Source organism: Carassius carassius, chromosome 21, assembly GCF_963082965.1.
Source record: "Carassius carassius chromosome 21, fCarCar2.1, whole genome shotgun sequence".
In the NCBI taxonomy this organism is placed as follows: domain Eukaryota; kingdom Metazoa; phylum Chordata; class Actinopteri; order Cypriniformes; family Cyprinidae; genus Carassius; species Carassius carassius.
This window is the reverse complement of record NC_081775.1, coordinates 28,811,820-28,825,576: the sequence shown is the minus strand read 5'-3', so window position 1 is coordinate 28,825,576 and position 13,757 is coordinate 28,811,820. Positions and strand designations below refer to the sequence as shown.

The following is a 13,757-nucleotide window of genomic DNA, read 5'->3' as shown; positions in this document are numbered from 1 at the left end:
GCGAGGTGTGCTCAGATTGGCCAGCTATCCAGTGCGTTGTGATTGGCTGAATGCCTCAAGCAGCGTGTGATGCAAATGTTACGCCCCTCACCATAATGTGATGCCGTCTGTCCTGGCGCGATGAGACAAAACCAGTAAAACCCATTATAAACGAGGCATTTGTTACATCCAGTGAAAACATAATTACTGATTATAATGACTTATACTGTACACTGCTCAAAACTCACGTTTGAATCAGTGGCAAATCCTTTACATACCCTGTACAGTATGTAAACATACTTACAGACTGTGAGTCAGAAGCGCCAGACTGTCCTTGCAAAGTTGGAACTGCTCTACTTTATAGAAACAGACGCCAGTGTTGTAGGCTACTCTCAAAGGAAACAGTCCTCATCCTCCGTAAAATGCACTACGCACATCTGAATATTTGGGTTGAATTGTTCTGGAACAGTGTTGTAAATACAACTTAACCACTGATTTCTAGTCGTGTCCTCATTTGGAAGAACAAACAAAGTAGTTTTCCTTTCACAATGAAACACACAGCAACTGCACAACATGGCGCTGGCAGCAACAGCGAGAATAAACGTTACCACTTCTTTGCTTGAACATTTGGGTGGCTATACAAATCTTCCCACATCGTGATGTAGACAGTCGGGGATGTGTTAGAACGAGCTGTTTTAGGTAGGCATGGTTGACTCTTAATTCTAATATAAAGAATATCTCTTTGAATTTGAGACTTTAGTCTATGCAACTTTACAGATTTTCTTTATGCACCAAGAGCTTGTAACACTACAAAGAGAAATGAAAAATTTTAATTGCATCATGACCTCTTTAAAACACTGGCCACTAGTTGGCGATGTTAGCTACACACCTGCACACATACACGTTTACTGTAAGTACATACTCGCAGATGAATATAGACTGAACATGTAATGGCTGAACACGATATGCATTTGCACAACATTTGGTATTAACACAAATTTGCGTTTTTTTTTTTTTCAGGTTAGGCTACACAGAAGTCTGCATTTTCAAGCCCCCCAAATGTCACTGTCATGTAAATAAACAGCCAAAACACATAAAATGTTTTCCATATTTAGTTGATACACAATTTAACAGACTTTCAAGTTGCTTCAACCAGTGTTGCCAAGTCTGCAGTTTTCCCGCTGTCCACAGGCTGAAACAACCTCAATAACGTGATATTAAAATGCTAATTTTACCAGGAGAACCCTGCCAAAAAAAGTTTTTTTTATCCCCCGGAACACAATTTTTATCGGGGACCTCCCTCAAAACGCGATTGAGATAGTTTTGAGAAGTTATTGGGCGGTTTTGTTGTGAAAACCCTGGCTCCAACCAAACTCATGTTGCTAGGAGACGCATGACAAAACAAAACAACACGTGTTTCATGTCCTCAGACTGGATGAAATCAGAGACTGAAACAACAAAATGAGTTGTGTGTGTACAGAGCTTGTGCCCAACACACACAGTGTGATTTTTTTTGTGAAATCTGTCAACCCTGACTGCTCGAACTCTAACTGGCTCTGATTTTTGCCAACTAGTGTCCACTCGTCCAGACTGCAAATCTGTCCTAAAGTCCCAGACTGAAGTTTACCTCAGACAGATCAAACTTGATTGCCAAAGGAGTTTCTGTGGACTGTTTGCCAGCGATGGATTTTCTGTTGAATGATTTGAAATAAAATAATATTTATACAATATTTTCTGCTTTAATCTGCTGCAGCAATGTTTTGAATTTGTTAAAAAAGAAAAAAAAATGTAACTAAATGGAATTAGATTTAAAAAAAAAAAAAAAAAAAAAAAAAAAAAGCAATGACAGCCATAATGTTTTATGAGTGACTAAAATGAAATCAGGTGAAACTTTTTTTTTTTCTTTTTTTTTTTTACATTTTGAATTAGGCTATACTTTATTTTTTTATTTTCTCTTGTCACTTTTAGTATTTTTTGTTCTTTTATTTTTATTAGTTTTTTTTTTTTTTTTTTTAAGTATGTCTAAAAAAATTAGATATTTATATTTGTTTTTATTTATCTTAAATGTTTTAGTTTTGGTTATTTTAGTACTTTAAGAAGTGCTGCCTTTCAGCCAGCTGAAATCAAAATTGTCTTTACATTTTATTTTAGCTAACATTTATTTTGATTCAAATAACCAAAATAACTGTGGTTTTAGTGTTGCGTGGTTGTGATTGCATTCATATAAAAGGCCTTCGTTTCCAATGTTTTTTTTTTTTTCTCTTGGTTAACCATTTTTCCCTTGTGAAGCACCTGCATTGAGAAGCATTCAGTTCAATCAGCAGTGTGATTTGGAGATGATGGAAAGGAAATAGTTTGCTCTGTTTGATTTGCATCTTCCTCTAATAGGCAGGTCAATCAATACACTGCAGTAGTGTTGTGCACGAGCGCCCCCCGGCTGTAGTGTCACTAGCCCGCCTATTGCTCTGTTCAACTCCAATCAATTTCTTTCGTTTCCACTTTTTCACAGAGTTATTTGACTAATAACCTGTGAGTAAATAGGTCTGGACTAGACGGATAATCAGAAGCATGTGGGAGAACGACATGAAATCGTTTGAAATGAAATTAAGCGCGTTTTCACGGCGTGTTTCAGGGACACATACTGTACACAGTGTTTTTGTCTTTGCTGATTAATTCGCATTTAATTGCAAAAAGCGAACACGAGTTTCTTTGCCAAGGTTCATTAGACACGAAAAATCAATATTTCGATGCAAAGAAAACCAGGGAAGAGCACAATGATTTTCCTTGCAAACCATAATTTTTACACCAGTTTGATTTTCTGAAATAAACGGCAGAGCAAAATCATGGCTATTCTTGGTTGATGCCAAGACTGTTATGCAGTTGCTAAGGAGTTTTGAGTTAAATGGCACATTGCTAAGTTCTTGCTAGCGTCAAGCCTCATATTCAGGTCTTTTCAGTGTACATCTAATGGATTTTGCTTATATTTTTCCCACCAGTAAAAAATAAATAAAAACAAATGGTGCATGATTGCTTTAAAAATAACAGCAGGCAGTTTGGGTCATTATTCATAAATGGTGCACGTTGAGTTACTAAACTTTGTTTTGGCTGTGCAATGATTCACTGAGACAATTTCTAGAGTTTGTATCTGATTTCAATCCAGTAAAATCGCTTAAGTGCATTCAGTAAACCGTGACTGTATCCACTAAGTGCAAAAAGCCCAAACTAATGGCTTCCTGACAGAAATGATATTGTTATTATACACTATGAGATCAGGTTTTATCTGTTCATCTATTCTTTTATGGTTCATTCCTGTTTCTGTAGCATTTGAACCCTATAGCTTAAGGAAAAAAATGCTTGTGTTGTTTTTAAAGAAATAGGCTATTATGACTTATTCACACAGTGGCAGGAAAGTTAACAGAATGATACAGAGGATATCAAATTGCTATTCTGATTCTATTATCATGTTTTCTATTACTTGATTTGTTTTGAAATCCAAAATCCACATAATTCATAGTTGAATTTGATTAATACCTACTGATTTTGTGGGTTGGTGCTGTTGCAGTTTGTCCCTCTGAAATGATGTAACTACCTGAAGGTTGATGTCAGTAAGACACCTTTTAGTGAAATGGATTTTTACAAAGAAAACCTATAAAAGAATTGAACCGGGGTGTCCAAACTTGGTCCTGGATGGTCGTTGTCCTGCAGAGTTTAGCTCCAACCCTAATCAAACAATCCTGAACCAGCTAATCTAGCTCTTAACAGACAGACTAAAAACTTCCAGGCAGGTGTGTTGAGGCTAGCTGGAGCTAAACTCTGCTGGACCAAGTTTGGACAGCCCTGAATTAAACATGTTCGAGCAGAAAAACAAAATGATCAAACTGAAATATTTCCTAATGAATAGCATGTTTTTCATGTTATAAATGAACAGCGACACAAATGAAATGACTTAAAATCCACCAGTTCTTAGTTCAAAGGGGTCAAACGATGCAATGTCAATTTTTCCTTTCTCTTTGGAGTGTAAAAAGCTCTTGGTGCACAAAGAAGATCTATAAAGTTGCAAAAACTAAAGTCTGAAATCTAAAAAGATATTCTTTATAAAAGTTAAGACTCGTCCACACCCCCCTAAAACGGCCCGTTCTAACACGCCCCCACATCTCTACGTCACTATGTGGGAAGATTTGCATAACGCAGATGAGATGTTAACACAAAGAAAGAAGGCGTACCTTTTATTCTCGTTGTAGTATTGTTGTTGCCGCCACCGCCATGACGCTGTGCGTTTCACTGTGAAAGCTAAACTTCTAAAAGAGCACACGACTAGAAATCATGTTTATATCACATTTATAATGGGTTTTATGTATATGTCTCGTCGCTCTGTCCAAACAGGGCATCACAGTATGTTAAGGGGCGTAAAATTTCCATCACACACTTGAGGTATTCGGTCAATCACAAGGCACTGGATAGCTGGCCAATCAGAGCACAAATCGCTTTTCAGACCGATGAGCTTTGTTAAAATCGATGCATTTCAGAAGGCGGGGCATAGAGGAGACACAATAATGTACAGTATGTGGAAAATAATGTGTTTTTTTCACCTTAAACTGCATAAACACAATTCATTACACCAAATAATGTTCTTTTTAGCTGCATCATATGACCCCTTCAAAGTGAAATGTTGATGAAAACTAATTCTCATGACTCCATCTTTAAAAAATAGTCAGTTTAATATTTTCTCCAGTATATTAGCATGAGGACATAAAAATGTACCAATCATTTTCTTTCAAAAGGAACTATAGTTGTGTGTTTGTCCAATTAAATCACTTTTGTATTGATCTACTGTATATGAATGCATTGTGATTTATTATTGAATAACCATAACAGCTCTCATGGTTTATGAGATGTTTGGATTCACAAAGAGAATACTGTAGGTTCTCCTGATTAACCAAGGCTTTAATCTATCAGATCTGTGGGTAAAATGTCAGGGTCATGTAAGTATTCTCACTATCAGAGGAAACTGACTGCTGGGTTGCTAAGGAAACGAGAAGACATTTGGCTCAAGGCAAGGACCGCTGGAGGTGTTCGAATATTTTCAGTAAAATTAACAGAGAGCACCGAAGTTCATCAAGAGCAGCACGCTTACGCTGGCTGCGTTATCTGCTGCATGTTAAATAGCCATGTTCCAATTAAGACGCATGGTGCATGTGAATGTCAGGAGAGCTATATTTGTCTAGTCTTTCTCAGACCCTCGTCTCCTCGTAATGTGTTTGGGTGGAATGTGTGCTAGTCAAATAAAACCTCTGGACATCCAGGGTGCATTAGCACAGGAAGGATGAGTGCAGGCAAAGCAGTCTGACTGCCACCAAATTTGGCTTCCATTTACATTGGGCACATCTGAACAATTATACAGTATAATTGAGAACAGTGGGTTTAAACAGATGCCATTCAACGTATGGCATAGAAACAAAGATTAATACATATTATAATCTCAGTTTCTTTCCTTACTGGATATGTGCCTATAGCCCTGTTAAAATATGTTTAAAAAGGTCAACCTTTAATAAATGTTCATCTACATCCTTTCCGCCTGAAATATTTCACACAATGGTTTATTTTTGGTGCGAAAAAGGCTGATTTCCTATATTTCCCTCTTAATTTAGCCATACTAAACTATTTTTTACTATTCTTTCATATATAAAATATATTATCCATTTATTTCACAGTCTAAGAAAATATAAAAAAAATAATTGGAAAAAGGGGTAAAAGCCAGTTTATTAATTTGCATTAATGCTCTAACCATCAAAGTAAACAGATTTTGTCATGTTATTGAATGTGGAATTGTGACAACATAAAGCTTACTATCAGAAAGTAAATGACTCTGGCTGAATGATCACCACACCAGTGTTTGGATCACGCTTTTTCTCGTATTTGACCATGTTTTTGTGCATGTGCACCTGTTTAGATGTGCATCTGAGTGTAAAAAACAAAACAAAAGGACATATCTACCGACCCTCGATTGTCATTTGAGTTGAACCACAATATCTGGATGGTGGTTAAAATGATTAGTCATGCTTCTGTGCCATAAAACACACTGCTTTAAATATGGTTACGGTCAGTGTATGAAATCATCCTTCAAATCTGGCTTCATAGCAGGCGTATAAAAGTCAGGCAGCTATTGTCAAGAGCTTTCATCACCAAACACAGCAATTCAGCTTCAATTTACTCCCTATCATTTACTATTTCAAAAAAAAAAATGCATTTCACAATGATGACAGAACATCATTTTCTGGTATTTTTATCTCCTAAATGCACAAGGAGCTTGAGCACAGTGAAGAAGAGAGAAAATATTTAAGGCCTCCAAAACAAGGTACTTAAATTATATTTTTGAAGGAATTAGAAATCTTTTTAGTGTCTATGTTTACAGGGAAAATGTATGCTTTCATATTCATTTAGTGTATGATGTGTTATGTTCCTATTAAATTTGAGTCATTAGTCTTCATACAGCTGGAAAAGAAATGAAATGTCTTTTTTGATGACAAATGTTCGAGTTGAGTTCTCTGACCTCTTTTGCAGACTTTCGCATATTTACAGTTTTATTTTGGTAAATTATTATTGTATTATTATTTATTCCTTTTTTTTAGATAGCTTATGTTTTTTGATTCATTTTAATTTTTAAATAATGTTGTAAGTGTGCCTTTGTCTTTTTAAAAATGGTTTTTAGTTTTTTTTTTATTTCTTTTCAGCTGTATTTTTATTTCAGATTTAATACTTCATCATTATTTTAAATTATATATATATATATATATTTTTTTTTTTTTTTTTTTTTTTACATAATTTTATATTATCGGCTTTTGTCATTTTAGTTTTGTTTCCTTTCTTAAATAAAAGCTTTAATTTATTTTTATTTCAGTTTTAGTAATTTTAGTACCTCACCACCATAAACTTATTTTCAGTTCGTTGCCAAGAACATTTCAGATTTTCAAATGTGACATTATTATTTTTAGCATAGCTTTGTTTTAATAGTGTCAGTTAACAATAACACAGGTTTAAAGATAGCATGTATGTGTTCATATTGATTTATACATTTACATATTTTTTTACCTTTTATATTTATCATTTCAGTTTTTGTTTTCTTTCAAAAAAATGTTTTAGCTTAAATTTATTTTTATTTCTATTAAACTTTTATTTTATTGTAAAGTTTACAAGGTAAATATTTTTATTTTACTTCATTATTAAAACATTTTTATAAATGAGCACTGTTTCTGGATCACTGGGGATCTAAAGATCTAAATGTAATTTCTCTGCAGATACAGAACTGTATTAAAGAGATCTCTTTTATTTCCTATGTGTAGGTTGAGACCACCGCACTCGTCCACTCGGCGATCAATCATGTTGTCATCCGTGACCAAACTCACAGCCTGGGTGCTGACCGGCTTCTTGGCGATTCTCACCATTTTTTTCAACATGTACCTGCTTCTGATCAACCAGAGGAACTACCGGAAGAGCAAAAAGCACCGACTGAACCCGGCCGACTTCATCATCACGGCCATTTCCCTGGCCAGCATCTCCCTGCAGGTTCTCACATACTTATGGCAGACGCTGGATGTGATCGACACTGTGTGCCACATCAGCTTAGCGGGAGCCATCCTGCTGGTGCTCATCTACAGTGTCAAGTTCATCATCTTCTGGAGCACGGCGTTCCTGACCTTCTACTACGGCACTAAACTGGTGGTGGAGCCTGTCCACTGCTACACACGTATTCAGGAGGGCATCGTCAAACACGTCCACACAGTCCTGGCGGTGATCGTGGTGAGTGGCTTTGCCAATTGTGTCCCACTGCTGAGCGTGTTGAGTTACTATAACGGCACCACCAGCGGGCTGAGTGACTGCGGCTCCATCATGCCCACCGACACGACCGGACTCGCCTACATCTTCTACTACGTGATCATCTCCGACATCGTTCCGGGAATAGTGATGGTCAAATGCAGCATTTCCATCTCGTACCACCTGGCCAAACATCTGCTGGACATGAAGGCCAGCGCCAACGGCGCCCACGGGCCCAAGCTCGGCACGCAGATGCGGGTCATCAAGATGACTCTCAGTATGGTGGTGGTGTTCGTCATCTTCCTGATCGTGGACATCTTCACCCAGATGACGGTGGTGCTGATGAGGCAGAACACACTGGCCCTGACCGTTCTCTTCGCCAGCATCTACACCACGGTCAGCGCGTTCGTTCTGGTCTACGGGAAAAAAAGCTACTGGAAGGAACTGATCGCAACTTATAACCTGTTTTTAGATGAGTACCCTTGTTTGAGCTGCATGAAGGTGGAAGAGGTCAAAACAGAACCACATGAGCACAGCCATGGGCACTGAGCTTGATAGAAATGATATTGTTGTGGAGCTTCTTGCTATTTTTCCTGAGAGAGACCTGGTGAGAACTCTTCCAAATCTGCACAGCACCGGACATTCAGATCTTCAAATGGTCTGCAGAAAAAGTGATGTCTGAATGGCATTGCAATAAACAAGTAAATATTAAAGCAAGTGGCAACAATTTTTCTTTAAAATAAAGGTCCGTTGCTTTGGTATTTTTTCATCTAATGCATTGATATTTACATACACTCTTAAAAATAAAGGTTCCAGATGGGGGTTTTCCCAGCGATGCCATAGAAGAACCAGCTTTGGTGCCTCAAAGAACCTTTCACTGAACAGTTCTTAAAAGAACCATTTTTTTCTTAGTGTGAAGGACATTTTAATAATATAAAGAACCTTTTTCCATTGTAAAGAACCTTTTTGTGGAATGAAAAGTTTCCATGGATGGTAAAGGTTCTTTGTGGAACCAATGATGTCAATAAAGAACCTTTATTTTTAAGGGTAATCTTAATACTTTCTATCAGTCATAAAGTATTTATAAATATCTGCATTTATTTAATCAAAGACATAGAGTTTAGTTTAACACAAATTATATAGTTGTAGTTTTTTGCTATTTTTCCCCAGGAGACCCATGAGGAGTCTTTAAAAACGTAACTTTGATCTTAAAATTATGCAAAAAAAAAAAAAAAAAAAAGAGAGAGAGAGAGATTTTAAATGTAAGGCAGACACAACACAACTGAAAGAGTCTGAATTGCATAAAATAAAAATAAAAATAAAAAAGCAAGTGGCAACTAAACTTTACTGAAATATTAAACTTTAATGTGCTAGTTTTCTTTAAAACAAAGACCACTTGCTTTATTTATTTTTTTAATCGAATTCAATGAAATTCAGACATTTTAAATGTGGCATAAGTGTTTTAAATTTATTTAAATAAAAGTTACATATATATGCATTCATTTCATTATCAAAAAGAGCTCAGATTGATTTAATTTATATAGTTCTTGCTATTTTTTCCAGAGGGACCCAGTGAGAAGTCTTGAGACGTGAAAATGAAATACTTATAAATATTTTTATTTTTTTAAATGAAAGACCTTAATCAACTACTTAGGAACAAATCTGACTTTTCCATTCATAGGACTAGGCAACTTCATTACTTGTACAGTGCTCAACCAAGTCATTTACTGGCTTTGAAACTTAAAACCAATGAACAATTGGCCAACATAACGTCTGTGAAATCTTCCACAGGTAAACTGTGTTCTGATCGAAATGAGGTTAATGATGTCTTCTGCTCTCGTCTACAGCTGGGAGGACGCCCTATATACTTTTCTAGTTGGGCAAATAATGGTGTATTTACACTATCTGACATATTTGGGGCTGAAGGTCTCGTTCTCATTCTTAGACGTTCAGAAAATCTTTAATTTCCCCGGTTCCTCCTTTTTCTTTTATCTTCATTTACGTACAGCAATGCACACTTATGGGGTTCCTTGGAATGGCACACTAGGATTACATCCTTTTCATAAGGTTTTGACCGGGGGTAAGGGGTTGGTCTCTGTTATTTACGCTGTCTTGTTGCAGGCATCAGACAAACCATTCTCTCTGGATAGAGTTTGGAAGCAGGATTTGCCATCTGATAATAATAATCTGGACTGGCACTTGATCTGGCAAAATCTGTCTTTCTCTTCCAGAAACCCAAACCACCGAATGATTCATTACAACTTTATATACAGGTCATATTACATTCCCCGCAGTTTGTTCAGATTTAAGGCTTTGCCCTCTCCTAATTGTACTCTGTGCTTGCAAAAGAGTTTGGCTTTCTGAAAAAATGTTTGTAGTGTATTGTCCACATTATTGTCTCAGGAGATTCCTTACTCGCCTACTCTCTTATTATTGAATGACTCTTCGGGTTTGAACCTACCTGCTAAATTACTGCGGCTAAAAGGCTGATAGCAGGGAGATGGAAACCCCCTCATTTATTATCCTTAAACAAGTGGCTGCTAGATTACATGGATAACGCCATTAGACATAGAGAATCTTTAGAAATTCTATCGATCATAAATATAAAAGCATTCATTAAACAATTTAATTTATATAATTAAAAATTGTACAACTTATAATTCAACTTCATAGAAATTACAAAGTAGTATAGCTTCTTGCTTTTTATTCCAGTTTTACATTTCTTTTGATCCGAGATGCGATTTTATAACTCATATTCTTTCTGCTCTAAGCTTGAGATGTTATTGCACAATGTGTTATGAAAGTTTGCACAATCCTGCTCTTCTAGTCCTTAAAGGTTCATGTTAGTCTAACTTTTCAATGGTTCACATGAATAAAGTATAAAAACATTTGTTCCTTGCCTTTTGTGTAAAGAAACCCCTTTGTGTGTTGAAAGTTTCTGCAACATCTTTTGTGCAAGCACATGCATGCAGTTCATCAAACATGACTTTTTTATTTTTTTCTAAAGTAATACAGTACAAAACCTTTTAGCACATGTCTGCATTTTGACAGACTCGATCATGAGGCTCATTAAGCATAGAAACATTAATGAAAGACTTTCATCAGCTTTTCTTCTCCAGACTAGTACTCCGAGGGAGCTTTGTGTTGTAAAAGAGTTACACATTTCTACTGAGCATTAAATGTTTTCTGCTCAGGTCAGTTTCGCTTTCCTCATTCATAAAGAAATTATTTTTTTAAGTGGGTTCATAATTATTACATTCATTACAACCAAAGCAAGCATTTTAATGAGTAATGGATGCAAAAACTTCACTGCACAGTTAAATGTACAGTAGATATATAAAACAGACTAAACAATTTCAATGTCTGAATGTCACTGCATTAACAAAATAACTAGACACTAAACTAAACATTTCTGTTTCTTTAAAAGTGTTATTCTTTCATATAAAGGTCACTTTGATTTATTTTTTTCATCTAATGCACTGGCATTCAGATATTTTAAGTGTGGCTCAAGTGTTTAAACACTTTCAAACAAAAGCCAATCTTTATACATTCTATTGATCAGAATTTTCCTTTGTTTGACCAAAAATATATAGTAGGAATGTTAATAAATATTATTCCACTTACAAATAAGTGTTTTCAATTTGAATATATTGTAAGACGTAATTTATTTAAGCTGAATTTTCAGCATCATTGCTCCAGTCTTCAATGTGTCACATGAACTTTCAGAAATCATTGCGGACTTGCTGCTCAAGAAACATTTCTTATTATTGTCATTGTTGAAAGCAGTTATGGTGCTTCTCTCTTTTTGGGGATTAATTTTTTTTTACTGGTTTTTGTTTATGATTAAAATACTCAACAGAATAGTATTTATCAGTTTAATGCAAAATAAATACATTTCTATTATAGATAGATAGATAGATAGATAGATAGATAGATAGATAGATAGATAGATAGATAGATAGATAGATAGATAGATAGATAGATAGATAGATAGATAGATAGATCTAAAAAAAGAAACGTACTGACCTCAGAATGTTGAACGGTGTGGAATAAATATAAAAATATAGCAATGTGAAGCCAGCAGACAAAACACTTCCTGATGCAGAGACGAAAGATCAAAAGAAATTCAAGCAGCTCAGAAAACAGAGCCTGGAAATCAAACCATATATGCCCAATAAAAATCCTCTTTGACAGGAAAAGAAAGACACATTCTGGTATCTTACTTGGCATTTGTTGAAGATATAAAGTGTAAAGGCAGCTTGACAGATACGTAAAATATATGCATTCTGGATGTCTTTTTTTATTTTTTTGCTTTTCATTTTTACACATTGTCATATTAATCATAATTCAAATACATGCTGTTTTACTGACTACAATTTTTTTGTTGATAGTTGAGAAGGGCAATAAAAAAAATTTAAAAAAGGAAATAATTTTACTGTGCAGAGACTGTGACGTTTAAACACTTTCCAGAAGGAGATCTGTGGAGACGAGAACAGCGCAAACAGTATATATTATGTCAGCATCCAAAAAACCAATGTAAAGAAAACGGAAATGTGGATTTATAAGCCACATAAACCATTTCCAGCAACGCATGCCGGGCTAGAGGATACTTTACTTAGTGTGCCATTTCAAAAAAATGACTAAATAAAAAAGCAACACCTTCAGAGGCGAGATTATTCAGTCTGTAATCTCCAGCCTGAGGGACGGCAAAGAGCTTTGATCTGCTGCTGCTGCTGCTGCTGCTGCGTGGATCTCACCCACCTCCTCCATTTCTGCCCGCTGACCGAGAACACATGTCAAGAGCATAATGTCATCCTAGGGCTTCGTAAACTCAAGAGATGACCAGTTATTACCAGCGGTCCAGACGACTCAAGAAGAACATCATTTAAATGAGATCACTGTGACAACTTACTCTTCATTTAAGCACAAACACATCGGACCAAGACGTGTTTGTCACGTATTTAATCATCTTTTAGCCTTTACTAGTTCATTGGTGTGTCTAATGAATATACAAATTAACAATATGAGGTCATAAAGGTGCATGCATAAAGCAATAATGATAATTTTAAATGATTTTAGATATGAACTTGATCCAAATACAGGGTCAAACAAAACTAGCCACAGAAGTGGTGATTATTGCATTGATTAACTGATTTTCTTGTATAACTCAAGAAGTACAAGTGATTTAGACAAATATGTTTTCCCTAGGAAATAATCTTTTTTTTTTCATAGCGGGGGAAAGAAAAAATACAGTGTGGTTATTTGAAATAAGTCCTTCTCATTTAATTTGATTCCACCTGCAATTTATGACATTTGAATAGAGTAAGTGGCATCAAATCTCAATCTCAATCTCAATACGTCAGGTCTAAAAAGAAATGATTTATTTAGGCTACACAAAGGTAATTTGACTTAACTCTGAAACGGCAAGATTTCTTTTGGCACTTTTATTCAAACTGGAGTGCAAAAATCTCAAATAACAGTTAGGATTCGTTGTTCTCTATTGGTTTTCATGGGTTTCTGCCTATAGGTGGCAAAAACAATCCACTTTGACTGAAAAACACAAATAATTACTTTAAAAACATGCATTTACTATAAAAAAAGTGTTTGGATGTTGAAATGATTCACATGGGCCAGAATACCCTTGGTTTTTGTTCAGAATTTGTTCAGAAAAAAATGATTTAATTCATTCATATCTTAAATTACATTTTCAAGTTTAAATATTGATGTATGTAAAGAAACATTTTATATTTACACTTACAGTCCCTTTAAAAAAAAAACATTGTTTTGGTTTTCCCTGGACTTCTGTGAAATTTCTATCACATTTGTTCTGATAATTGTGCGATTTAATACAGAACGTACAATATTTCATGCAGAAAAATAATTTCCCACGTGCACATCAATTAAATATTACCATATTTGCAAAACACAAATCTTTTAGGTACAAAACTATGCAATCTTTATGACAG

General features: G+C 35.4%; 1 protein-coding gene across 1 annotated transcript; it reads left to right on the top strand.

Annotated features, from left to right (window-relative positions):
• The first annotated feature begins 7,325 nt into the window (after positions 1-7,325).
• Positions 7,326-8,404, top strand: LOC132098083 (uncharacterized). The gene has a single exon (XM_059504205.1). The coding sequence runs from the start codon at positions 7,357-7,359 to the stop codon at positions 8,338-8,340; it is 984 nt and encodes a 327-aa protein (XP_059360188.1). The 5' UTR covers positions 7,326-7,356; the 3' UTR covers positions 8,341-8,404.
• Positions 8,405-13,757: the final 5,353 nt, after the last annotated feature.

Coding starts and splice junctions, on each gene's coding strand:
- LOC132098083 (XM_059504205.1), top strand. CDS start 7,357: ATGTTGTCATCCGTGACCAAACTCACAGCCTGGGTGCTGACCGGCTTC.